The sequence below is a fragment of the Hyperolius riggenbachi genome, chromosome 5 (genome assembly GCF_040937935.1).
Source record: "Hyperolius riggenbachi isolate aHypRig1 chromosome 5, aHypRig1.pri, whole genome shotgun sequence".
NCBI classification, from domain to species: domain Eukaryota; kingdom Metazoa; phylum Chordata; class Amphibia; order Anura; family Hyperoliidae; genus Hyperolius; species Hyperolius riggenbachi.
The window spans coordinates 352,486,729-352,514,368 of NC_090650.1; the positions used below are offsets into that span (position 1 = coordinate 352,486,729).

The window sequence follows — 27,640 nt, forward strand, 5'->3', positions numbered from 1 at the left end:
AGTTCCTGTTTTTCGTGTGTCTGTCTTGTCTGTCGCGACCGCTTGCTGAAGGCTCGGTGAGGTAACCGTTAAGCAAGCGTCGCGTCCTCTGTTTCATGTTTGTCTGTCAATGGTTAGTTAGGCGTGCTTGTCTCTGTTGTGCTTATCACGTGGAGACCGCGCATAACCGCGTGCACTGTTGCGAATGAGTGCGGTGTTCGCGGTTAGCTAGCGTTTATTATTTTCCGTATCTCCTCATTGTATTATTTGCTGTGCCTTTGCTAACCTCGTATTCTGCTCTGTTCTGCCTTGTGTCCCGTCTGGCGATCGCACCTCTCGCGATCGCGTTCCTGTTTCGTACCTGCTGTTGTGTGTGCGCGGTCGCGGGGTGGCGACTAGATTGGCGCACACATATACAACCTGTCCCTTTGCTCGTTCTCATTCGCAATCGCCTCTCTTGCGATTGCGTTCTGCGCTTCGTACAATTCCTGTCTGGCATCTGTGGAGGTACAGAGGATTGGTTCCTCTGCACTCCCCAGCGCCATCTGCCGACAGGAATTTTCCCTCTACGGGTGCGTAGCACCTGTTGCTGGGTGCCTGCAAATATACGTTTGTGGAGGATTTCCGCCGTGTCAGCGCCCGCGTTGTGCGCTGATCATGGAGAAGGTTCCACAAACGTTACACTTGTGTTGTAATGGACAATATGAAACATGGAGACACATAATACATGTACAAATCTACATAATTATTTATTGGACCATGATATCATACACACACACATTAAAGAAAATACATGATATCATACATACATACATACATGCATTAAAAATACAAGAGACGTTATAGTTGGCTCCATTCAATAGTTTGGCCAAAATGGTTTTATAATCCCCTACAGCACATGGTCTACTAGTTTGCTCTTCCTGTCTATAGTACAGTACATACTCCTCAGCCAAGGAAAGAATGCAATATGTACAAGCATCTCTGTTCTGAATAATAGTGTTAATCAGATCATGATTCGCACAGCCCAAATATTATCTATTTTTTTTTACACAGCTATAAATGGACTTTTCTCTAGCTAGTCTTTATTCTACTCATTTTTATTCAGTGTTGGTATTTTTCACACACAAAGCAATTACATTTTTAACAGATCTACCACCCTCCTCCATTGCCCCCCTCTTTTTGAGAGTTGTGTCAGCCCCTCAGAGATGCCAAAAGTTGCTAAATTCTTAAGAAAAGAAAAGAGCTTCTTTTATTGGCTGGGCACATGTGGATTCCATTCCAACACAAATTCTCATTTCATTTTTAAAAATTCATATGCAAAGCAAAATTTGAATGAATATCCTTCAAAGAACGAGGAGAATGGTCATGGACCATGGAGAATGTCCTGGACCTGGACCTCTGAAGAAGGTCTGTTTCAGGATAATTCCTAATGTGGACAGAAAGAAGCTGGTGTGTTGACATCACTGACATTTCTTTATCACTGTATTAAGATATTTACCTACTTAGGAGAAAACTTAGGAGAAAAAGTCGATTGGATTGAGTCCAATGTGTTTTAAGGAAAATTAGGAAGAGGCTACACATGCAGTTTTCATTGCCCGTACCTTCAAAAGACTTCTGTAACCAAACTTTCCTGTAGTCAAAGCAATGGCCATCTATAAAATCTGCTACAAAACAGAGGATGCACACAATAAATAATCAATCTTGATTAAAGGATTGTTTAGTCCAAAAGAAAATTAAAAAATGGGTGGAGCAGACATGTGAAGTGGGCTCTCCTCATGCCCACCACTCCCCCGCTCTCCTCTGGCTCCCTTTGTTACTCTGTACTGATCCTCCGAAGCTACTTCCTGGTTGGGAGGGTCTGCGAAGACTGTGCAGGCACTGCCTGGCGACACGCGTCCTTGATTGCGGGCCTGCGACAGGGATCGCTCTGTGCATGTGCACTACATAGTTGTACTAAGGTATCCTTTAAACCCTGCGACAGGGATCGCTCTGTGCATGTGCACTACATAGTTGTACTAAGGTATCCTTTAAACACGCATAGCTAATAGAAGGCCATTGGTACACTAGTGGTAATTAAATGCAAGATATTTTTCATCATGTGGTAGCGCAACTGAATATTATACACATAGCCATGTCCTAGACCCCCCAAGCATATGGACCTCAACCATTTCTTCTAATGCTGTACCAGACGCTGTGCTAACATAAACACTGAAATAAATTCCCCTGATAAGCTCATAAACTTCCTCAGCTAGAGTACACATACTGTGTATCAATACATTGCATTGAACAATATTTTTTACATGCAATGCCTTTCTTAAATAATTCTGTTCAAATAATAAAATTAAAACACGAAAATAAACAGTGTTATGAAAAGTCAAGTTTCCGATGTCTGAAGTGAAACATAATATCAGAATCCGGCAGAAGGATTCCGAGTCCTGCACGGCTGTTGTCTTCATGAACTATCTTATCTTCAGCTATTTCCATATCTAGGTACATGAGGAGAACGGCAAGGAAGTGCTTGATTTCGTTGATTGCAAAGAAACGTCCAGGACATTTAGAGCTTCCAGAACCAAATGGCATCAGAAAAGTCTTCAATTTTTTGCCCTTTTTGTAAAAAGTAGTTTTTTCCTTTCCATCTTCTACAAATCTATCAAACTTGTATTTCTGGAAGTATAAAAAAATAGTAAAATATTAATAGAAAAACAGAAAATATACAAAATATCAGTAAAAAGATATATTTATAGTGTCTGACACTTATCAATCCTCCTGTTAGTGACAGAATATCAAGACTGTCTGTGACTAAATACTAAAGGCTAAAGACTATTTAAAAAATGTACACTTATGTGGGATAAACTTAGACAAGACACAGAACATTTATATTGCACTTTTCTCCTGGCAGACTCAAAGCACCAGAGCTGCAGCCACTAGGGCACTACTACTGCCCACTAGGGCACACTCAGTGGGCAGTAGTAGGGAGCCTTGCCCAAGGTCTCCTTAATGAATAGGTGCTGGCTTACTGAACAGGAAGAACCAAGATTCAAACCCTGATGTCCTGACTCCAAGGCCCTTAACCAGTACACTAGCAGCATTCCCATCTGACTTCCTATAGATCACTAAATGTGACCATTAATACAATTTTGACTGTACAAATCTTACCAAATCTATGTAGTAGAAGTAAAATGAGTGAATATACTTTGAATGGATACTTTAGGTAGTCCCTCATATTCCATAGTCATAAGATATTTTTAGGTGTCACTTTTAGGGACTTTCAACTGAAATATATCCTCTCATCAATGGAGAGCAGAGGCATCTAATGGCAGTTCTAGTGATACTTTCTAAAACATACAGATTATGGTTACAATCTGGTTGATTAGCAGCTGCATTCAGCATCTCCACTTTTCTTTGTTCTGTTTTAATTTTTCCCCTTTAAATTGTGCCCAGTAAATGAACAATTTAGACAATGGTGAAGCAAGTTTTGTTTTCTTTAATTATCAAACTATCACAAATGGATGTCTTTAGATTTTTTTTGGAGAGGGGAGACCAGAATCCTCTGGTTCGCTTCTAAACCAAACACCTGATAAAAGTTGGTGGCTATTTTGAGGAAGAGGCAGTTTAAAAATAATAATAACAAAAAACTTTTAATTGACATAAGAGAATAACTGATTATGAAAGGCATTAGAGTGTGAACTTCCCTAAGGAACAGTTGATGACATGACTATATACAATAAGTAGAAGTACTGCAGAAGATGTTGGCGCTACATAAATACACTATACTTATAAAACATTTTGTTCAGTATCTATACCAGGGGTCTCAAACTCATTTTACCTGGGGGCCGCAGGAGGCAAAGTCAGGATGAGGCTGGGCCGCATAAGGAATTTCACAATCGCGGCGCTTTGCCGCCTCTGCCCGCCCCTCTCACTCTTCCTTCACAGAGAGGGGCGGGGAGAGGCGGCGATCCGTGTGGCGATTGACGTCAGGAGGGGCAGAGCTGAAGCTGAAAGCTCTGCCCCTTCCAGGAAATGCCGGCGGATTGCCCCCCGGGCGATTTGGAGGCTCTGCAGCCCTCGTTTAGCGGCAGGGATGCGGCGGATTACTTGGGAGCACTGAAGCGAACTATTATAAGGAAGCTTTTGCCACCGAGGGCCACAAAATATTGTATCGAGGGCCGCAAATGGCCGGCGGGCCGCGAGTTTGAGACCCCTGATCTATACAGAGATCTAACATATCTAATTCTATATCTAAATTTAAAGAGGGCTTGGATGTTTTCCCTGCATTGAAGGGCATTCACGGCTATAATTATTAGGTAAGTCCCAGGAGAGTTGATCCAGGGATTTATCTGACTGCCATCTGGAGTCAGGAAGGAATTTTTCCCTTTTAAGGCTAATTGGCCAAGGCCTTGCAAGGTTTTTCGCCTTCCACTGGATCAACTGGGATTTGTGCAGGTTTAGGATGGTGTTTGTTTTTGTTCTGGTGGTTAGACTTGATGAACAGATGTCTTTTTTCAACCAAACTATGTAATTTTTTTTAGGTTGTTTGTGGGCTCTGCTGTGCTTGGCTCCCACAATAACCTTGTGGGAGCCAAGCACAGCAGAGCCCACAAACAACCTAAAAAAAATTACATAGTTTGGTTGAAAAAAGACATCTGTTCAATTACTGTATATTAACATTTAATACAGTTCGTAGTTTGTAAATAGAGTAGGATATAGTATTATATTAGCTTGGCCTATTTTTAACATTGAGGTTAGTTTTACACATGACCATACCTTTCAACTTTTTGAGATAAATAAGAGGGACACTTAAGCCACACCCTTGTCAAACCTCTAACCACGCCTGTCACACCCCTGGTCACCATAAAGATTTCACACAAAAAATATGTTGTTTTATAATACAAACCACACTGGTCCTTTCTGTCCTGGTTCATTTTCCCCATATTTACATTTAAAAATACGAAATATATCAATTTAAAGGATTGGAGTAAAGTTTAGAGTCAATTACATACATTTTTTCAATAGAAAAATACATATATCTCCATAGATCGTTAAATAAGTCCTGAAAGAGGTACAAATGAGAAAGAAAGACGGACAGAAGGATTGGGTTCCCAAAGAGGGACTGTCACGTCAATAGAGGGACAGTTGGGAGCTATGCGTCAAAATGTGAAAGATCAGAGGTGAATATCATTGACAGCTATCTAGTAATGAGCACACAGCTTTACCTTACAGCATACTTATTACCTACAGTCATTGCATAGTGAGTGAGAAAAAACATTGACACATCTAATACTGTAAACAGTCAGCACATACAACAGGGGCTCACAGGCCTGCCATTTACACGCAGTGAGCAGAAAAGAGATTTACACAGATTTATTCCACAGAATTCACATTCCTCTAAGAACCTACCAGTCTCCATGTATTATATGTTTAATGCTTGGAGCCTCTGCAATTATATTTACTGAACAGCGAGCTTCTTTCCAGATCCTATCATATGTATGTCTTTTTACTTAAACTATAGGTGATGTTTAGTAATCACTGATTTCGAATAAAGTGGAGCTAGGTTTATTTACAAGATACAGCAGCTGTACATCAAGCCATGCTTTGCTTTGCATCCAGTACACACAGACTGAAATGCAGGAAAATGAATAAACAAGTCTGGAACAGTATAGATAGATTGCATGCAATCATGCAGTATTACAGCAGTATATCACAGTGCTATCTACAGGCCATACGTATGAACACCACGCTTTATACATTTTTATACATTATAGCATACATGTCATACTCTGGCCCGTGGGCCTAATCTGGCCCTTGAGCCATCAGATTTGGCCCTCAGGTGGATTCCCCACTTTGCATTATGTTTGGCCAACTCTAGACCACCAGAGAAACTGCACTGGAGGGTAAGCCCTAGATCACCAGGGAAGCCATAAGAGAAGGTGGGGAAGCACTAGATACCAGGGAACTGTATAGGAGAAGGGGGGCCATGATACACTAGGAAACTGTAGAGGGGAGGATGGACCACTTAGCACCAGGGAACTGTATAGGGGATGGAGGAAGGCCACTAGACACCATGGAACTGTATAGAGAATGGAGGGGCTATTAGACACCATGGAGCTTTATAAGGGAGAGAGGTGGCCACTAGACATTGAGGTTGGCCCCTGACTTGGTCCCAGAGCTCAATTTCAGCCCACTTTGGATTTGAGTTTGACACCCCTGTCTTATAGACTTCAATGCATTTGTGTTAAAATTATGCGAAATTACATGGAATCAAGAAAATTATGCCTACTACCTATGTTGGGGGAACTATACCTGCTACCTATACTGGGAGCACCTATACCTAATACCTATACTGGCTGCATCTCTACCTGGCTACCTGTATTGGCAGCACCTATACCTGGCTATCTGTATTGGTGGCACCTATACCTGGCTACCTGTATTGGTGGCACCGATACCTGGCTACCTATACTGGCTGCACCTATACCAGGCTACCTGGACTGGGGCACCTATTCCTGGCTACCTATACTGGCTACCTGCACTGGCGCACCTATTCCAGGCTACCTATACTGGCTGCACCTATATCTGGCTACCTGTACTGGCGCACCTGTTCCAGGCCAGGAAAAGTGGGATACCAATACATATCTGGTATCGTTGGATTCAGCAATATCAGGGCTTTTATAAACAGCAACATTTTTGTCAGAAAATAAAACTATTCTTTGAAAAAAAAATAACAGAAAAATATTTTATTTTTTATTTCACTTTTTTTTAACATATGTAACTCAAAATGTTGTCCAGAAAAAGAACAAAATTGTTTTTGTGTTCAAACCCAATTCATTACGGAAAAAAGAATATTTAATGTGTCTTAGGTCATGTAGCTTGTCAAAAACACTACGTTAACTGAGTGCAAAATGTCTAAAAACTGCTTGGCATTAGATGTTCGCGTTTAGGATAAATTGGCTGGCAGTGAAAGGGTTAAAGCCTGCACCCACTAGCATTCTTCCTGGTGCAGCAGCTAGTGATGGGAATTCCGGCTCTTCTCAGAGAATCGGCTCTTCTGAAACGGCTCCCATTAAAGAGCCGGCTCTTACGGCTCTGAATCGGCTCTGAATCGGCTCTTCATTAAATATCACTAGACACCACTCAGAATCGGAGTAAAAGCCCCGCCCCCTCTCCATGACAACTCCAGACTGCTTCTCTGACTGGGGCAATCCCTCCTGCTACTGCTCTGCTCCGCCCCATACACTCTTACAAGCTGCAAGAGGAGGACTACATCTCCCACAATGCCTCAGCGCACTTTATTACAGAGCAAACCAGAGCTGTGTGGGGCGGCTGAGGCATTGGCTCTTTTAAAACTGAGAACCGGCTCTTGTCGTTCGCGAGAGCGGCTCGTTCGCGAACGACCCATCACTAGCAGCAGCAGCATTGGCCCAAACCAGCAATAGTAATGGCTATAAATCCAAGACTGGTTATAGCAATACTGAGCTGTTTTTAATCATTGGGCTGTTGTTATTCTTACAATTGAAGACTGTTGTTTTTTACAATTCTAAACAATATGCATGTTGGATATTTCTATAAGCTTTCATGATTTTTTAATGTATTCTCTTCTATTTGACCTTCTGGAGCATTCAGCCATCTGTCTTTGGAATCGACTGAAAACTTTTATGTGTTTTTGTTATCTAGTTAAAAAAAAGGAATAAAAATGTATAACTAAAAAAAAACCCAATATCAGTAAGACATTCCCAAACGACTGAAATGTTTCAGAGGATTCTGGGACATTGCCTCCTTATTTATTTTGATCCACAGGTTCTAATTCTGAGTGGAGTTGTCAGTTACACATCTCAAGGCATCTTGTAGAGTATACCCAGATGGAAAGATTCAAAGTAGGAGTCATTTAAATAAAATAATAAAATAATGTTTCAAAACAATGCCCTTTAACTTGCAGTCTGTTACTGGCGACATATACATCAACAGCGATGCATAGGCACTTGGCAAGTACACTTGGGCAGCTGTATTCTACTCCATTGGTTCTGGTTAACGGACTGCAGTTTTAAGACTATTCTAGGCTGACAGATGGTTAATAATTTAGTATACATTGCTTTTCACAGGATAAACTGCAAATATGCAGATATAGCTGATTACACAGTGCATGTATGTTAAAGGTTCATTCTAAATCATTTATGTATAACTAAAACGCTAAATGGATTACATTATTTCAGCGCATAGGAAAACACCTAGAGAAAATCACAACTTCAAGATTTCCCAGACAAAGTGTTTTGCATCAGCTGGTTTCCCCAAAATCATAATCCCAGTTAATTATGTGGCTGGAAGGACAAAGGCATCTGCATGTTAGAATTACAGGAGAACTCCATGGATTTAATTTAGAGATGTTACACAGCAAGCTCTCTCATCTAAGCATACCTGATCCCATCTGCAAATGAATAACCAACTTCTTGACCAACAGAGACAGCAGGTTAGGCTGGGGAAACTTATCTCAAGCTCATTGACAGCACTGGAGCACAGCGCTGTGTGCTTTCCCCGCAGCTTTATTCACTGTACACCAATGACTGCATCTCCTCAGATCCATCTGTATAGGTTCAGAAGTTTGCAGGTGACACAACAGCAGTTGGCCTCATACAATGAGAATGAGTCTGCCTACAATGCTGGATTTATACTTTTTGCGTCCCTGGGCCAAGTATGTTGTGACTCCCCTTTCTTGTGCTGCAGTGCCCCTCCCATTCCAGCAGCCGCTTTCTTTCATGGACAGCTCCCTCGACCATCAGTTTCCTTTTTCATGTATTGCTTCCCATTTTCACTCTCCTCTTTCAGTCCCAGGTGCCCCTTGTCCTGCAGCCACCCAAGGCCCAGGCCTTTGTGGCCTTTCCAGAAATCCGACCCATGCAGGCATGTAGTGGGACAGCATTCTTCCTCATGTAGCAGCAACAACTTGAAACTTAATGCTCTTAAGACCATCTGGATGATAATAGACTTTAAGAGAACTCTTCCCAGCACTTCCCCCTAATCATAAATGGATCTACAGTGACCCAAGTAAAGTCATTCAAATTTCTTGGGTCCATAATCTCCAACAACTTAAAATGGGATAAAAATACTGTCATCATTATCAAGAAAGAGAAACAAAGGATGCGCCGTCTACGGCAGCTGCAAAAGTTTGGCCCACCACAAAACCGAATGGTGCAGTTCTATACTAGGATCCTCAAATTTATCATGACATCACCTATGACTGTCTGGTTTGGCTCATGCTCCGTACAAGAAAAGGAGAGACTGCAGTGCATCATACGTTCAGCAAAAAGAATAACTGGCTGTAGCTTAGAGGGAGTTGTACCAATGGAGTCCAATGACCTACCAAAGGAGACAAAAAATAAGGCAGTGACACCAGTAGCCCCTGATAGTGTAGCACGTTAAGGCTATGGGACACTCAACAACAGTATGTGCAGAATACTCACAAGGATAGGTTGCAAGACCAGCAACCACAGTGTAACGGCTGGTGAGGAAAGCCCGTCCTCATGCGGGTTCTTTGGTCTTAGTCAATGTAGGTCACTCTCCAGGAAAAGAAAAAGGGGTGTAAGGGTTCCAAGGAACAAACATACATGGCCAACACCCCAAGTAGAGGGGGTTAGTGTGGGATATTACTGGGAGGGAGGAGGCAACCCAAGATGTGATGTGTGGAATGGATAATGTAAGCTGGATAAAACATACATAAATAGGCTTGCCTCTAAAAGAAGGGGGTAGCCCCAAAAAAGTAATACTTTTTTTCCCCTGTAGGATCTTTACACAAGCAGGTTCAGAAAAAGAGCGACCATGATTGCCTCTGACCCCTCTCATCCTGCTCACTTCATCTTCTAGCTTACAAAATCAGGAATGAGATACTGTTCAGTGGCAACAAAAACTTACAGGCATAGGAACCACTTCTTCACTGCTTAATGCAGAACCATGCCAAAACTATTAGTACTGGAAAGCGTTAACAAAGTCTCCAAGGTAAGTCTTGTGTTCCCAACTTTGTAAATGAGAATGAGAATTTCAGGTAGGCTTAACAAACAGCATACCATTTTGGTTGTACAGATTTACCAAATCTGTGTATCATAAGGGCAACAGATTGAAAATACTTTGACAGAATTGTATTGATAAGCTTTTGTGCTACATGAAAGTGGTACGATTGAACGTGCAAGATTTTATAGTGTGTGGTGAGCCTAATGCCTGGTACACTGCCTGGATCTGATTTCCAATCGTTTTTTCTGAACGATTTACCTCACTTCTGTACAAAAATGAGATCGGACCCGTTGGAAATTGTCTCTGACAAATTTGACTCTGACAGGAAAGTGCTGAAATAATCTGTCTGATCAGTTACCAAACAATCACCTGTGTCACTTGTGCGATTTTAGGTTATCTATTCTCTGTTACACACATTGTGCATTTATTTTTGTCATGTTTTTAATGTAAATAATAATGACAGATTCTCTGTAGGCAATCGACCTAGTTGACTTTCCCATAGAGATCTTCCCAATCTAAAAACCCACCCAATCTTAAAACCATTAAAACAATGCAGTTAAATAGGTGGTCAGTTATGTGTTACATTCCCCTCCCCCTCCCTCCACTATCAGATGTCAGTAAATATCATGCCAATATCATCATTGTTTCATAGAACTGGGAAGAGCTCAGTGAGAGATACAGCAGATGGTTATGTAATCTGCCTATTACAAAGGAACATTTATTAAAATCTTCTGGTGCGTCTCTCTAAAAAGGTGCTCACACAAGCGGGAATCACATTTCTGGGAATCTTTGCAATGACCATAAAGCGTTTTGGCTTGGGATGTACCCTGAAGTTTTGCTCTGTATGCGTGACTTCTATGTGCAAAACACAGCAAGTTGCAGCGAGCCCAAGCAAACAATCCTACTCTACAACAGTTCCGTCACAGTGACAGATGTATGAATCTTGATAAGCTTCTTTCTTACATTCGCTACAGATTTTGCTAGAACTGAGGTTTAATCACCTAACAGTATATTGTACAAATATACAAAAGAAAATTGGTTTACTGCCAATGGTTATATAATATATTTTTCTGTAACTACACAGTGAGATTTACACAGTTGTAACTTAGCATTGTATGAATTATCAGCTTTGAAATTAGGAGACCTAAAAATAAGCGTACATCAAATAAGGGTTGCCAGGAAAAAAGGGCTCTGGGTAAAGCTGAAATTGTAAGATACTGTCTATAACAATATTTGAATAGTTTTTTTCCTCTTTATCTAACATAGAATAATAAATAAGTTAATAACGGTAATATCATCTATAACAATGAAAGTGAAAATAGAGTTACAGTCGTGATAAGCATAGTAAAGCATTGGTAAATATTACCAATATTTTACTACAACTACACCTAGCTCTACTCTCACACAGAGCACTCTCTCTACCGATGCCTAACCCTAAGACCTCCCTGGTGGTACCTATCCCTAAGAACCCCCTGGTGGTGCCTAACCCTAAGAACCCCCTGGTGGTGCCTATCCCTAAGAACCCCCTGGTGGTGCCTAACCCCAAGACCCCCCTGGTGGTACCTAATCCTAAGACCCCCCCTGGTGTGCCTAACCCTAAAACCCCCTTCCTGACCCCTAGCACTGTAAATAAAATCAATACAAAAATCGATACATTTGTAAGATAACGTTCAAAACGATAATTTGCTATATTCTAATTCTCAAAATGAATTTCAAAACTTTTCAAAATTTTTTATCTAATCACTAATTCTCAAAATGAAAAATTTAGGTTGGAGGGGTCCAGCACCCGCTATTATTCATGCGCCCAAATGTCTTCTTTCGTGCCCAATAGCCTACATTTTGCATTAGTGCCAGTGGGGAGCCCAAGTAGTCCATCAGCCCTAGGTGCCCAAGTTTCCTGATTCCTAAAAATAATCCCCAGTAAAGGGTTGCCATCACCAGACCTGGATTAGTGCTGTGCAGTTATCAGACTCTTTTATGAGAGGGAAAGGGGGGGAATCATCTAATGTAATGAAACCATCATATTCAAAGGACCAGATTTAGTCTAGTTCTCTGGAGCTGGAAATTGTTGGAGAGTACAAGTGATCATAACACCCTGGCCTAGATTTATTAAAAACTGTAGCTAGAGTTTGCAGTCCGGGACAAAGCAATCCATAGTAAAGATTCAGGTTCCTCATACGTAGAATTAGCCAACCCCTCTATGACTAGATATAACCCAGAAGATGGTTTAAAACTAACACCCCAGATGAACATAAGTAAGTCAGGTTAAATATGTTTTGACATCCACTTGATGAGCATGCAAGGATATGATCATGATAAAGACATTTAAAATAAAAAATATGTTTAAAGTCAAATAATCCAATTTTTGGTGTAGCCTACACCCTGGCCCTGCATTGCAAGCATCCCAATGTAATCATAAAAGTTTCTGCAGCAATTAATCTAATCTCAGTCAGCTTTGCTCCTTTCTGGTACATTGCCGGGGAGAGGGAAGCTTGTTATCTCCCCTCCCACATTCCTGCTCCTCACTGATTGGCTGAGGGCAGTTCAGTGTGACACGAGGCAGAGAAGGGAAAAACAACTCAACCCTCTGCAGAAGTTGCTGAAATACGATCTATGCTGTGCTCACATCAAGCAAGCTAGATGTGAGAGTGCAGTTTCTAGTACAATACAGAGCTCAGTGGGAAGGAGGGCAGGCCAGGCCAGGCATACACCATTTCAGGCAGATGAGAAAAAAAAGAGTAAGGGAAGAAATTACATCAGGATTGGCTTCAGTCAGAGGCAGTGAAGATGGAAAATGCATGGAACTTTTTTTTTTTATTTAATATATAAAATTCACTGAAATCAAAATATGGACAGTACAATACATGTGTTATGTAAGTAGATCAAGTATTTATCTACTAATCAGTGGCATAGCAATAGGGGATGCAGAGGAAGTGACCGCACCAGAGCCCCTGGATAAGAGAGCCCCCATTTAACCGCTTTATTAGCTTTTTATTGGTGCTAAGCTGGTAATAATCACCTTTATAAGTGCTTTAACTTAGTTGTAACCATTACTAGACTGTTAATCCCTCCCTGCTTACACCCCTATGACACTGCAGCTATCCTTGACAGGTTTTGGTGCTTCACATCATATGTATATGGGGCTTGAGGGAGCCCAATCTAAAACTCGCACTAGGGCCCAGAGCTCCTAAGTTACGCCACTGCTACTAATACATGCAATTTTTTCCTGCCTGACCCTGCTGGTTTAAAGAGGAACTCCAGCCTAAAAAACATACTGTCATTAAGTTACATTAGTTATGTTAATTAAAATAGATAGGTAATATAATCTCTTACTCACACTGTTTTAAAAGAACAGGCAAATGTTTGATTTCATGATGGCAGCCATCTTTTTGGTTGAAAGGAGGTGACAGGGAGCATGAGACACAGTTCCAACTGTCCTGTGTCCTGAGCACCTCTCCCAGTTGCTAGGCAACGTGAACAACAACATAGGAAATCCCATCATGCTCTGCACAGCATCAGGGAAAAAAAGCCTGGGCTTTTTTTCTTTGATGGGTGGAGCTTAGCTAAAAATGCTGCTAAAAATGATGCTTTGGTAAGAAAAACAAAGTTCTGATGCTGTGAAACTGTTAAAAAAACACCAAGCCTTTTCAGTTCTGCTGAGTGGATTTTTAGTCCGGAGGTTCACTTTAAGCTTCACGCATACTTTTCTTTGTCTGACACAGGGCTGTTTCTGGCAACAAGCCATCAAGGCAAAGCCATGAGGTGCCCTCTAGTGTACAGGGCACCAAACTACACCCTATGTATTAATGAAACTATGTTTTAAACAATATAATAATCCACAGAACAGTATATTCCAGTTTTTACACTGCCTGTGTGAAATATTGCAGCTTTCCAGTGTCCCCTGAAGTGCAAACTTTGATACTCCACTCCTCTCCCAATCAATACACCTATGCTATCCATAGAATGTGTGGATAATATGTGGGGAAAGTGGAATGTCACAGATCAGAAAAAGCCCTTTTCAGCCAAAATGACTGCTCTTGATTATTTCAGCATGAAATGTAAAATTTAAAGGTGTTTCTTAAAATCATTGCACTTGTATTCACTAACTTGCCTAGATGTTTCTGTTCCTTCAGGAAAGCCAAAAGAAATTCCCATAACTGGTTGATGCTGGTGTGTCTTCCCCAGGGGCATTTCTTGAGTAGTGTGGACAGGGCCCCAATGTAAAACTTGCATTGGGGCCCACAGCCCCTTAGCTACGCCACTGTTGCTTGAGGACACAATAGTATAACGTCTAGCCTTATAAACATGCTCTAATCGAAACAGTAATTAGTATTTAAATAAAAGTGAGGAATTTTCACCTTGACATACTGTATTTTCCTACATAGTAAATCTTTCATTTCTAATAAAGAACATATTGTTTTGTACAAGTGAGGAAATGTCTACTAGAACAGATCAGATTGTAGATCATGGTGTCTTGTTACTGCCTTTCTCATAGTTCCTCATATTTTTCTACTGGAAAATGTTGTTTAACTGACTCTAAACTTTATTCCCACCCTTAAATTGATATACTTATTATTTGTAATTGTTAATATGAAGGAAAATGAACCAAGATACAAAGAACCAGTGTGGTTTGAAATGATAAAACAACATATTTTTCTTACAAAATCTTTATGGTGTGCATGACTAGATGTGTGCCAGGGGCGTGGCTAGGGGTGTGGCTTATGTGTACGTCTTTCTGATCTCAAAAAGTTGGGAGGTATGCATTCTATTTTCCTTTGGCATTTTTGATCCCTATAGTGCAATAAAGAGATGGACCTGCTAGTAGTTCACTACTATCATGTATTTTTTTGACAGCACAGGAGTGAAACACCTCACCCTCCCTCCGTAGTGCCCCAACAATCAGAGCAGTCTTTTATTTAACATGTTATGTACTCTCACTTGGTATTTGTATGGTATGAATTAGTTTCACGCTAACAATAATGATTGTAAAGATAATGAAGAATTAGACAAAAAAAAAAAAAACACGTAGAAGGAGGAAGAGGACAATCAATATCAATATTTTAATGAAATGATGTCAATTTTGCATCCTGTGCTGAGGTCGAAGAGTGATGGAAACTGTTAAATGCAGCAGGTGTTGAGATAAATATGTGCTAAGTACCAGATGTAAAGCTGCTCTGCGCCTCATGAGTCACAGGTAGCTAAAAATGTGTTTTCCGAGCCCCTGCTTGGGGACCACTGCTGTACAATACATTTGTGAATGTTTATAAACACTCTGTAGGTGTCTATACAGGTCACTGGACCCAGCAGTCAAGAATGATAAATTACCAGTCACTGTAAGAAGATAACTATCTGTGTAGCCCTTATCTCAAAGTCTATGATACATATATTAGCACTAGTCCTTCTAGTGTTTTTATAAAAGGATCAATTGCCTATTTTGGAGAAGCAGACTTCCACTATTAGGGAAATCTACTGAAAAGGAATGAAAGTAAAATTTTGGTAGCTAAGGCTAGGCAGCCTCCCTCCCCCTTATGAATAGGAAGTCTGTAGCCTACAAAAATTGGCTTCACAGACACCAAAGACAATTTGATAAATTAGATACAAAAGATACAAAGAAAGTCTATAAGCTATATACAGTATGTATTATTACCAGGCCAGATACATCTCACTGGCTCAAAACTTACTCAACTCACAGAACAAATTCTTCCTATAAATCTTTAGAGACGTACAGTTTGTAGCCTGTTATACTGTCTGTGTGAAGCCTAGAACATTCCAGGTTGGAATATTGTCCTGGAAATCCAGAAGAGTTACAACAATTAATACAGACCAAATCAAAACCATTATATAAACTGTGCCTGCCATTCCTTGCTAGGATATTATGGCAACCTTAGTATGTTAATCAGCAGTGCCCATTTAGGAGTTAAAATTACCATTGATCCCTGTCTTAATGGAGACAGTAGTAGTGGTAGTGGGGGTGGGTGGGGGGGGGGGGGTCATGGTGGCTACACTTGTTTTATGATATGTAGAAGTAGCCTTAAAGGAATACTATCAAAGTTGTACTAATTTCTGGCAACAGCATGAATCAATATGCCAACAACAGTAAGAATGAACACAGTATATGTTTCTTCTGTGCAGGTTTTATTTTTTTCTATCTGCCTTACCGACGGCGTCCCCTTAAGAAACTAACGGCGATGGATAATGGACGAGCTCATTATTGAGGTGATTCTTCTTTTTGAGTGTGGCACTGCAGTAGAATCTCCTATTGTGAGGCTCCCCCACACCAGAGCGTGTTATACAGTGCGTGCCCCACCAAACTAAGGTGCTATGAAGAACGAGAGACAACCGCTCTCGCTCCTAATCTGCACCTCATGAAAGTAACTTCCATGTGCAAGGAGCCTCTGCTTCATTGGCTGTTTGCCATTGCTAAGCAACGGCAAACGAATGAGCTGGAGGAGGGCGCGTCATTGCTCCGAAAGGAGCCGAAGAGGAGGACTTTATTAGAATTTAAATGTGGGCGGTAGGCAGGGGGCGGGCACAGCAGCAAGTAGTCTCTGTGGAGAGGATTCCACAGGCTACTGTGAGGAGAATGCGGCCAGCAGATTACTGAAGGGGATTTTGACACGCCCTCCTTCGGCTTCATATTTGTCTCCTTTCGGAGCAATGACGCGCCCTCCTCCGGCTCATTCGTTTGCCATTGCTTGGCAACAGCAAACAACCAATGAAGAAGAGGCTCCTCGCACATGGAAGTTACTTTCACAATGAGGGACAGATTAGGAGCGAGAGCGGTTGTCTCTCGCTCTTCATAGCACCTTAGTTCGGCGGCACACGCGCTGTATAACGCGCTCTGGTGTGGGGGAGCCACACAATAGGAGATTCTACTGCCACACTCAAAAAGAGGAATCACCTCAATAATGAGCTTGTCCATTATCCATCGCCATCAGTTTCTTAAGGGGACACCATCGGTAAGGTAGATAGAAAAACAACAACACTGCACAGAAGAAACATATACTGTGTTCATTCTTACTGTTGTTGGCATATTGATTCATGCTGTTGCCAGAAATTAGTAAAACTTTGATAGTATTTCTTTAATGCAGAGGCCAGAGCCTACACAGTAGCTTATTTCCAATCAGGTTTCATGGACTTCAAGGACCTACTGAGGCTAAATGGTGTCTTGTTTTACAAAACAAATAGCGTAGGTAAGAAAGGAATGCTTCGGAACATACTGCATTACCAGCCTGCATACAGTATTACACCGCCCCTTGCTCCGAGATCACTCTCTGGTAGGCTGCCTCAACAGCCTTTTACGCAGATCCTTGATAGTAGTCAGATTCTCTGCACTGCCATTGTTCAAAAGCTACTACTTACACTTTGCAATCTACAATGACTCAAGTGTCTTCCAATACAAGTTTAATTTTCAGTTGCTGGGTACTCAGAGTATTAATCATTGAGGCTGGGTTCACACTTACTACATGCGAGAATCGCACAACTCATTTTTTTGCACACACTTACTTTTTTATGTCACTGTCACCTAGGCATTTTTGCAAGCAATTTTGTAAGGGTTTTCGTTTTGCAATTTTTTTCGTTTTGCACGTGTGCAACTGAATGTCTTTTAAAGCAAATTTGCTTGAAAAACGCTCACAAAATTGCTGTTCAAAGCACTTTTAAAGTGATTTGCGATTTTTTCTAAACCGTGCATTGAAGTACAATTGCCCACAAAATGGTGCCGTGTTTGCGATAGGAAAAAAAAAAAAAAGATGTAAGAACATTCACATAGGATTTCATTACACAAGCGTTTTTACGGCAATTTTAGAATCGCTAGCAATTAAAAAAAACTCATTTGCATACTATTTTGGCTGCTGCCATTCAGTATGTGGTTTGCAAAGAAAGAAAAAAAACAAACCCTTAGAATCCTCCAGGAAATGATGGACTAGTTCAAAACCATTCAGGTCTGCCGGGTGATGTGACAGCAATTTAGGATTTTTTTTCTTTAAAGGTTATTATGCTGATGCTTATCGTTTCGAGCAGAGAGGAGGTTCTGAGTTCAGGTCCGCTTTAACCCCTGCATATTATGGCACCAAACTGAAGCATTTCGTTTTTCTCTGCCTTTGACATCAACTAGTTTTTAATTTACTTCATATACTAGATTACAATAGAATTATCTGATGTGATTTCTTTGAAAAAATTGTCACAAACCTGCAAGAAATTGTGAATATTTTGGAAAGAGACTGCATGTTCTTAGGGTACATAAACGCTGGTCATTACTTACAGTTTAAGCCAGCACCTATTACTTCCATAGCTATAAAATGATCTAGTGACAGAGACAGCACACATTTAGCCTCAAGTTTTTGGTATTCAGTGTGCAACTGTCAATGCTTCTGAAAGGACCAGCATTTTATTTCATTCCTCTCTCTCTCTCTCTTTATGGTATTCACTTGAAGCCATGAGGCCTTTCACCTGCAGGGCCTACAAACAGCCATGAGTGAAAGTAGGCAGATTACTTCCAGAAGAAAGAGTAGCATTAGAGAAATGAGAGCTACTGTAAGCACACTGCGCCCGGAGACCAATGACAAGCTCAGTAGGATAATTTACCTCAGGATCTTCAAACACCTCGGGGTCTCTGTGCAGCGTTGGAGGATACAGGGCCACAAAATCACCTTTCCTGAGATTCACTGTCTGGTCATCCTCCAGCTCCAGCTGAAAGTCTTCCTGGACTAAGCGAATATTCATGGATGCTGAGCACAGACGCAGGGACTCACTGATCGCGCTACCTGAGGGGAAGAGAAAGCAGGACTGTGATGTTACGCTGTGCTTAGAGGATATACTGCAATTGCTTAGAGAGGCCCACCGGGCTCATTAACACGAGTGCGTTCTCTGCATTAAAGCTACAAACACAGCACACAGGAAGCATTTATTCTCTGCAGGAAATCCCATAAAGATTTTCAAATCACTTTTTTATATGTGATCATAAATACATTATAATAGCGGTCAGAAGATTTGACACTGTCACAGGGCTCTAGAGATGCAATACAACATAATATTGATCTAGCTTGTGAAAGGACATTCAAAAGAACATGATAAACTGACAATATGCAGCCAGACAGTATTTTGAATACCTTATATAAAAAAAGAAGAAATCTTTTCCTGGTAACCATGACAGTATTAAAGCAAACCTTTCCTTATTGCCGATTCCAAATAAATTGAAGTGCAGCAGATTAGCTTATGACAGCATAGTATCAATGGTATTTCTTTCCCCTAGCTCAGTGATCTGCAAACTTGGCTCTCCAGCTGTTAACCAGCTGTTAAGGAACTACAAATCCCACAATGCATTGCAGGAGTCTTGACAGCCACAGTCATGATTCATAAAGGCAAATACATTGTGGGACTTGTAGTTTCTTAACAGCTGGAGAGCCAAGTTTGCAGATCACTGCCCTAGCTTATGCCTGATGTCTGCATTTTGCTTACATGGTAGTTACCATGCTGTTGGGGATGTCAGTTCTATGCCCAGAAGAGGGATAATTCACACAATTTTAGCCTGTTCAGCTAGTCAATTCAGCTTGACAGCTGACAGTTTCTGTTTTGTTTTTTTTGTAACAGTTTTTGTAATTGTAACGTATGCTGGCCGTGTACCATAAAATTTATGATAGATCAAGTAAACAATCAATATTTTTATTGCTATAAATTTTCTACCCATCCTAACATTTTATGCCGTTAGATATTAGCCAAGAGTTCACCACCAATCTTAACTAATATCAATCATGCCACTGCCTCTAGATTTTTACTGAAAGGTGCAATACAAACGAGAGTAGGATCATACACCAGGCAACCTAAGCAGGTGATTGGGGCCTAGTGGGTGTCAAGGGGGCCACTTGCCACTTTCTTTGACCTCTCTCCACTACAGCTTACCAAAAAGGACTACAAGGGGGCCCAAAATCTACTACCTTGCCTAGGGCCCCATTACATCTTAATTCCATCTCTGATACAAACCTATGGGAACCTTGATCGCGTTACTGTCCCACCCCGCATGCTCCAGGCAGTACTCAGGATGAGATAAGGAATTGACATGCTGAAATAATGTTTATTTCTTTAATACAATGCCTGAACATTGTCCTTATTTTGTAATAGATTTTAGTTATGCTCACATAAAGGAATAGTAGATGCTTTAATCAAGGGGTGCTAATGTAAGCCGGTGTTAACCAACATAAAAAGTACAAGCGTGAAGGCTGCCATTGCTGATTTTTTATTTTTATAAGGGCCCGTTTCCACTACAGCGAATCTGCATGCGTTTTCTGCACTCAGATTCGCATAACCCATTACAGTAAATGGGCCTGTTTCCACTTTCTGTGCGGTTTGTTGTGCAGAAAAAATCTGCACAGCAGACCCATCAGAATTCGCTCACCACACATGCACGCGATTCGTCTGTAATGTAATTAATAGGAAAATCGCAAGCGGTAAAGGCTTGCGATTTTCTGTGCGTTTTCGCTTAAAACGCCATGTTTATGCTTACTGGCATTGACATGGTTAAAACCGCACGCGTTTTCGCGTGAAAAAACGCATACAACGCGTAGTGGAAACGAGCCCTAAAACATTAGTAAGGCTGGTGTGAAAATCCACAGGGTGAGACCACACTATGGGCTTGATTCGCCAAACTAGATAACTCGTTTAACAGCCACGCTTGTTTTTGTGTTTGCGCGTGATCGCAAATTTGTGCGCACAATCGCAAATTTTCAGGCAAAAACAGCTGCGTTTAGTGAATCAAGCCCTATGCATATTGTGCTGCATTACCGCATGTAAACTCACTGCTTACTATTGTAAGGACATGTTTATATCACTGTATACTATTCTAATGGACTTTTTATAGTTCTTTTGCACAATTTTAAGGAGCTGTTTGCCGTGCATGACATGTTGGATCCTTAATGACCCGAAAATGCCCAATCCCAATGTTATTATTGAGAGCCGATTGTAGTCCCTCAACAGCAACAGAACACATTGCTGGCCTGAGGGATAACAAAATGTGTGTTTACAACTCTGATGTGAAATTTCAAACTATTGCAAAATTTTATTTGCTAGTAATCATAATAAGAATTCATAATTTTGCATGTACTTAATCTCGTAAAGTATTCATCTGTTTGTAAATGCCCATCGACTTCAATGCATTTGGGGAGAATTAATTTTTGCATGCATGCCCATAAATTTTTACACCTACACCCATTAATGTGTAAATTTGTTCAAGTCACTTTAGTGAATACTGTAAATGTAATTTTGTGTAAGTTGAAAAAAATACACAAAATCAAGATGATAGGTGAAATCATAATTATGATCAATATTGTAACTGAGAAAATTATGCAAAATTTCACAAAAGCTAAATTATCTATTGTGTTCAACAGTAGTGCAGAGTATGTGCTGCGTTAGGCATGTGCTGTAACATATACATTACACCTAAGCCTCCAATAATTTTTGAGTTTAAGTTATTTTTTAAGGAGATCCTAATTTTTCCAACTTGATGCAAATTTTTTGGCCAATTTTTTCACAGCTTGAAATGAATACATTCTAAATCAGCAGGGAGCGCATCTGACTGGTTCATTTTTCCACAAGTGTGACACAAAGTCTGAACAATCAGCATCTTTTTGATCACGTCTATTTTTCAATAACCGATCCATAGCATATCAAGAGTCTGACTCCACTGGCTTTTTACTTGCAGGAGGTGTGTGATTAAAATTACTGAAGGCAAAGGATCAGCAGGGCAACTGATAGGGTTGTTCGCAAATTATCGCCAAAATCATTTTGCATTGAAAATGCTGTTTTTGTTTTTAAAAATATTTTTGTGAAAATACTGTTCCATGGTCAATGAAAAACAAAAACAAATACTGCGGAAAATGCAAATTTTCATGGAAACCACAATTTTCATGGAAACTGCAACTTTTATTTCACAAGTGTATCAACTGGGATATGTAGGGTGTACACGACGTCCACGAATGCTACAGTTAATTACGCTTTTTAAATGAAATACAGAAAAAACACTGGAAAAGATGACAAAATGTCGGAAAACTGTAAAAAAAAAACCACAGCAAACCACAAAAGAATTATAGATTTTTTTCTCAATGGCATTTTCGCTCTAGAGTTGAATATTCCATTATTTTTGCCAAAATGAACGCAAAAAAGAATATCAGCAATTTCGGTCATCATTGGTAACTGGCATATAAAAGTAGTAAAGATGTTAGCCTCCATATTCCTAAATCTTTGGTATCTGTTCATTTGTTTGTTTTCGTTTTTTTGGCAAAACCATATGACTACTAAAAGTCCCAGCAGCCCTATCGGTGCAGCAGATTTGTGTAGTGTAGCACTTGCAATAAGCATACTGTAGGTTAGGCAGTCAGTAAGTATACTGTATGGTTAGTTACGGCAATAGAATGGCTTAGGCCTCAGCCGTAATATTGCCTTCAGTGTTGTGAGTGGAGAGCTATGAGGCTTTGTAATGATTTTTACTGCTAGCCCTCATTTGTAGATAAGTTTTTGATCCTTTTAATTACCGGCGCAAGGGAGAAAAGTATTTACACACATAAACACCATGTTGTAGAATACTCTCGAAGCCGAATGTCCTTGCGTTCCCAGTGGCCTTCACCTTTTGCTCCTAGCACGACAGATTTTATGGGTAATTTCCGGCAATTTATCCTGGCAGTTTGAGAAGAAATCCCAATGGGAATGGTATGAATAATTTGCATAAATCATTGTGATTGCAGGCATATCAGCATGTAGCTGCTGTCTAAATCTTCATCTCTCTTTTTGTAATCAAACCTGACTCTTCCTCCACCAGCTGATATTGTGGCCATAATGGGCCTTGATCTCATCTAATAATGAGCTTTGAGAACAGCAGCGAGCGAATAAAGCTATTTTCACCAAAACAGCTACCGAGCCGGGAGATGATTTAGGATAATAAATAAAAGCAACACGTTCCCTAAGCAATCCGGCACTTCCTTAAACAAAAAGGTTAGGCGGTAGATTTCCAGTATACAAGAGGCATCTGAAAAAAGATAATAACAAACGCTCTTTCAGTAAAAATTAAATCTGTTGCAGCATGCATAGCAAATAAAGTGGCCTTGGATGCTTTCTCGCAGGAGGTTTTTCCTTAAGCGTGCATTTGTCTAAAGAAATGAGGCTGCGGTCAGCTCTGTGTGGCCAGCGCTGTGATTCAATGTGACGTATAGTGAGTCTGTGCATATTCTTTTGGACTGCCTTCGTTACTATAATCAGGCAGAGTCAAATCGGCTTGTTGGTGACGAAGCCAGGGAACGGCTCTGGTTCCAGAATACGGCCTACACTGCAGATAGCCACAAGGCACCTGACACGATAAATTTCAACTGGCAGAGCTCTGGCAACGAAAAACTTTACATGGTACAAATCAGTGGTCCAGCCTCCACTTTTCTGCTGTCCTAAAAATACGAAGATGATAATGCAACCGGAGTCTATGTTTAGGAATGGTAGCTGACATATGTAAAAAACGCTACTTACCAAAGAAATCCGGCTAGGGCTACACAAGAAGCAAACAAGAAAAAAAAATACAATTTTTTTTTCCTACGTAAACCAGCTACTGCTAGGAAATAGCTGGTTCACTTTTTATATCTAGGCTAATGTGGTCACATCGCATTGGTTGACATTTTTCCAGGGAGCGTGGCAGTCTGTGCCCGGCGCAGCATCGCACATGACAATTGGGTAGAGCATATCTTAGGCAGAAGTTAATCACAATAATAGAGCGCAAAGTGTGGCTTAGCAGTCACATCATAAATGACAAATCTGTTTTACCTTCCAGTACTAGTTATGCGCAGAAGACGAGCTTGGCTGTAGCTTTGAGCCATCATGCCGATAATTATTAGCTGACAACAGTAATGAGTCACATTATGATCACCGAAGGACAGAGGGACTGATTTAGGTCTGTTAACCATCAGGAAAAAAAAAAAAAAGATGCAATTGAGAAAAAAAATGAACAAAAAAAAGAGCATTGTAAGCAGTCAACAAAATGTTGAGACAATGTGCATTTAAAAAGATCACAATAAAGCTGCAGCCTTTGCTTGCACTTGTCATAGTTCAGCAGACACAGGCAAGCGCTACTAACAGACCAGCTGGGTAGCTTGGGATGCCTTCCATTCTGCACCATGAGGTACAGTAAATTATCCTGTTGCAGTGCAGCAACATCTGTTTCTGTGCTACTGCCGAACAAACAAGGCAATTTAAAAAAATACCTAGGGATACGCAGGCAGCAAAAGAACACGACCCTCGTCCCCGAGACCCCCATCTTGCACATTTCATGCTTGAAAAATAAATTAGTCGACATTATGTGTGATATTTTGCATTATTTTTATTATTAGCAGAAGTGGAAATAGCAGAGTGTTGAACTGTGTCAGCCATCCATGGAAGAGGAAGCCAGAGAACTGAAAAACATTTTCATATAATATTCAGATACTCTTTTGGGCTGACATGGCAGACATATACAGTAACTAACTACTCAAACAGCTGTCCTTCAGGACTGCATGGTGTTAACTCCTTTATACTACTGTATATTTTAGAAAAAAAGATTTAAAAAATGTCTTTATCATTGAAAAAGGAACACAGACCTTTTTAAAGGGGAACTGAACTAAGAGGTATACGGTGGCTGCCATATTTATTTCCTTTTAATCAATACCAGTTGCCTGGCAGCCCTGCTGATCCTCTGCCTCTAATACTATTAGCCATAGCCCCTGAACAAGCATGCAGCAGATCAGGAGTTTCAGACTTTAAAGTCAGATCTGACAAGACTAGCTGCATGCTTGTTTCTGGTGTTATTCAGATACTAATGCAGAGAAATAGACCAGCAGGGCTGCCAGGCAACTGGTATTGATTAAAAGAAAGTAAATATGGCAGCCTCCGTATACCTCTTACTTCAGTTCCCCTTTAAACCTCTAGAAAGACACCTATTTCTGTCTGTTTACCTGTTGGTGAGATTTCCCCTAATTCAGTAGAGTCCCAGTTATCCGGAACGCAACTAACCAACCAGCAGTCTCAAGCAACCATCCCAAATCAGCAGCAGTACTCACAGTGGTGAAGGTCAACTTCTTAGACTGTTTGTGAACTCTGCTGTGCTTGAAGACTGGGTTTCATGGCTCCTCTAAGGTAATATGCTTTCAGTTGCTGTACCTTAACATCATGGTATGTATATAGCATGGGGTATATTACTGTATTAGCTAGTCTTATTTTTAAAATTTAGTCTCAAGCAACCAAAAAGCAAACTTTCTAGCATCAGCCTATCCCCACTGGTGCCAGATACCCAAAACTCTACTCTACTTCCTTATTCTGGTGCCAACTATTGCCAAAAATACAAGTAAAGCTAATTTTGCTCATTAGCTACACAAGAACATATCCTGATAAAAGTTATTACACTTCCCCATGCACCTTAAAGAGAACCCGAGGCGGGGTTCTTACATCGCAATCCTTATACAGAGGCTGGGTCTGTCTATAGAGCCCAGCCTCTGTTGCTAGTTAGTTTCCTCCAAAGACTCCCCTGCGCGCTGTCAGACCCCATAAAACACAGCCGCGCTAGGCGGCTGTGTTTACCTCACTAACGTCAGTCTCGGCTGCTCCCCCGCCTCCTGAATTGCTCCGGTCCCCGCCTGCGTCCCTTCCCTCCAATCAGCGGGGAGGGAAGGGACGTGGGCGGGGACCGGAGCGATTCAAGAGGCGGGGGAGAGCGGAGACTGACATTAGTGAGATAAACACAGGCAGCTGCGACACGCTGCGTGTCGCCAGCGCGGCTGTGTTTTATGGGGTCTGACGGCACACAGAAGGGTCTTTGGAGGAAACTAACTAGCAACAGAGGCTGGGCTCTATAGACAGACCCAGCCTCTGTATAAGGATTGCGATGTAAGAACCCCGCCTCGGGTTCTCTTTAATAACTTTCTCTACAAATATTGTCCAAGTTTTGGCTATTCCTATCAATTTTTCTTTTTAGTAACTGCTGAGGCGAAGATACGTGATTGGATGTTGCAATGTGAACACTAACAATAATAATACAAAAATAAAGTTCCTAACCTTTTCTCATCCTTTCAAAGTTAAAAATAAATAAAATAAGAAGTTAGGCTTAAATGTTTCAGACAAATATCTAAAAACATAATGGGTCTGATCCAATTCACTTTTTCCCTAAATTTTCTTCTAAGAGATAATTTTTCATTTTTGTTTAAAATAACTATTTATCACTTTGAAAATGAAAAGTACCAAAAACTTAGATGAAAAACTACTGTCAAAATTATTCGGTATCGGTATTTTCTTGCATGGTGGTGGCTTGCAAGGCATAGTATTGATCAGCGTACCTATTACATAGCCGCTGGGAGATTTCAGTGCAGGGGAAAGCCGATAATAAACAGCTTACCCTGCTCCTGCACAGGTCCAGGCGGTGTTAATTACTATTCCCCCTCCAGGTCGCCATGGATAGTGGGGGAAAGACATAATTTGGTGTCCAGCTATTGCTGGCTGCAGAATTACAGTGTTTTTGCAGTGATTTGTGCTTTGTCTTCTGACGGCACCCAAATCACTCACTGAGCACTGCTATAGCCGTAATACCTATTATGGCCTCCGGTGGCTGCACCCAAATCTCCTGAACTGTTTTTACAGCGCTCCATTGATCAGATGTGCAATATCACCTAGGAGAAAAAGTGAATTGGATCGGGCCAAAGGGGTCTTACCTATTAGGGCACACTAACTCTACCACTGCAGATTAAAAAAATAAACAAATTAAATAAACTATTGTATCTATCTTCCTTTGGCTAAAAATGACTTTTTAAGATATTCTACAGTTTTATTTTATGTTTAAATTTACTTTTTAAGTTTTAACAGTTTTATTGTTTTAGCTCAATGACACATTCATTGAAGTATGTGAGAGCTAAAATCTATGAACTATTGACCCTTTTTATCTCTTTCCTGCTCTCAGAAGCCATTTACTGCTAGGAACATGTTTTATAGTTGGAATTTCTTATCAGTGAAGGTCACACTGTAGTCACTTCCTGTCTGAGTCAGGACTGAGTCAGCCACTTACATACCTGATGTTTAAAGAGAACCAGAGACGAAGCACCCTCATGTATTTTATTACATTTATCAGCGGGAACATGACAGTAAACACCTACCCTGCTTTTAGTTTTATTCTTCTCAGTCTAATCTATCTGTTATCAACTGTGATAAGAATCCACCGACTATTCAGTCGAGGTTTGACCTGGAATCATTATAGCTGAGTCACTCTTTTGTGGAGTCTTTTCAAGCCCAAGCCTTCCCCCTCCTGGATCAGATTTCTTGCTTTACATACTGAGAGCTCTGATGACATGGGAGGGGCTGCTGCTGCAGGAAAAATCTCTGTCTAACAGACAAGTGTGGCTGTGTGATCTGTCTGTGCAGCCAGTCATCATTATTATCTACTGTATGCAGTTTCATTACTATGAGAGACACTTCCTACAGGCAGCCACACAGCATACCAGAATATGAAGTTGAAAGCACACAGAAAGCACACAGAAGAAATGCTGCAGCTGCAGCCCTGCTGGTCTATAGTCTCATATAGCCTAGACAGCACATCCAGAACACCTCATAACCTGGAAGCAGAAAGGGATATGAGCCGGCGGCCATATTGGATATTTCCTGGAGCAATAATGGATAAAAAAAC

General features: G+C 40.8%; 1 protein-coding gene across 2 annotated transcripts in view; it reads right to left on the reverse strand.

Moving 5' to 3' along the window:
* Positions 1–712: 712 nt before the first annotated feature.
* The window catches only part of CYP7B1 (cytochrome P450 family 7 subfamily B member 1), a 263,377-nt gene continuing 236,449 nt past the window's right edge, over positions 713–27,640 (reverse strand). For both annotated transcript variants that reach the window (XM_068234795.1, XM_068234794.1), the window contains 2 exons: positions 18,559–18,737; positions 713–2,643 (listed from right to left, as the gene is read on the reverse strand). In XM_068234795.1, the coding sequence (XP_068090896.1) occupies positions 2,344–2,643; positions 18,559–18,737 (479 nt within the window). In that variant the 3' untranslated portion in view covers positions 713–2,343. The remainder of the gene's footprint in view (positions 2,644–18,558; positions 18,738–27,640) is intronic.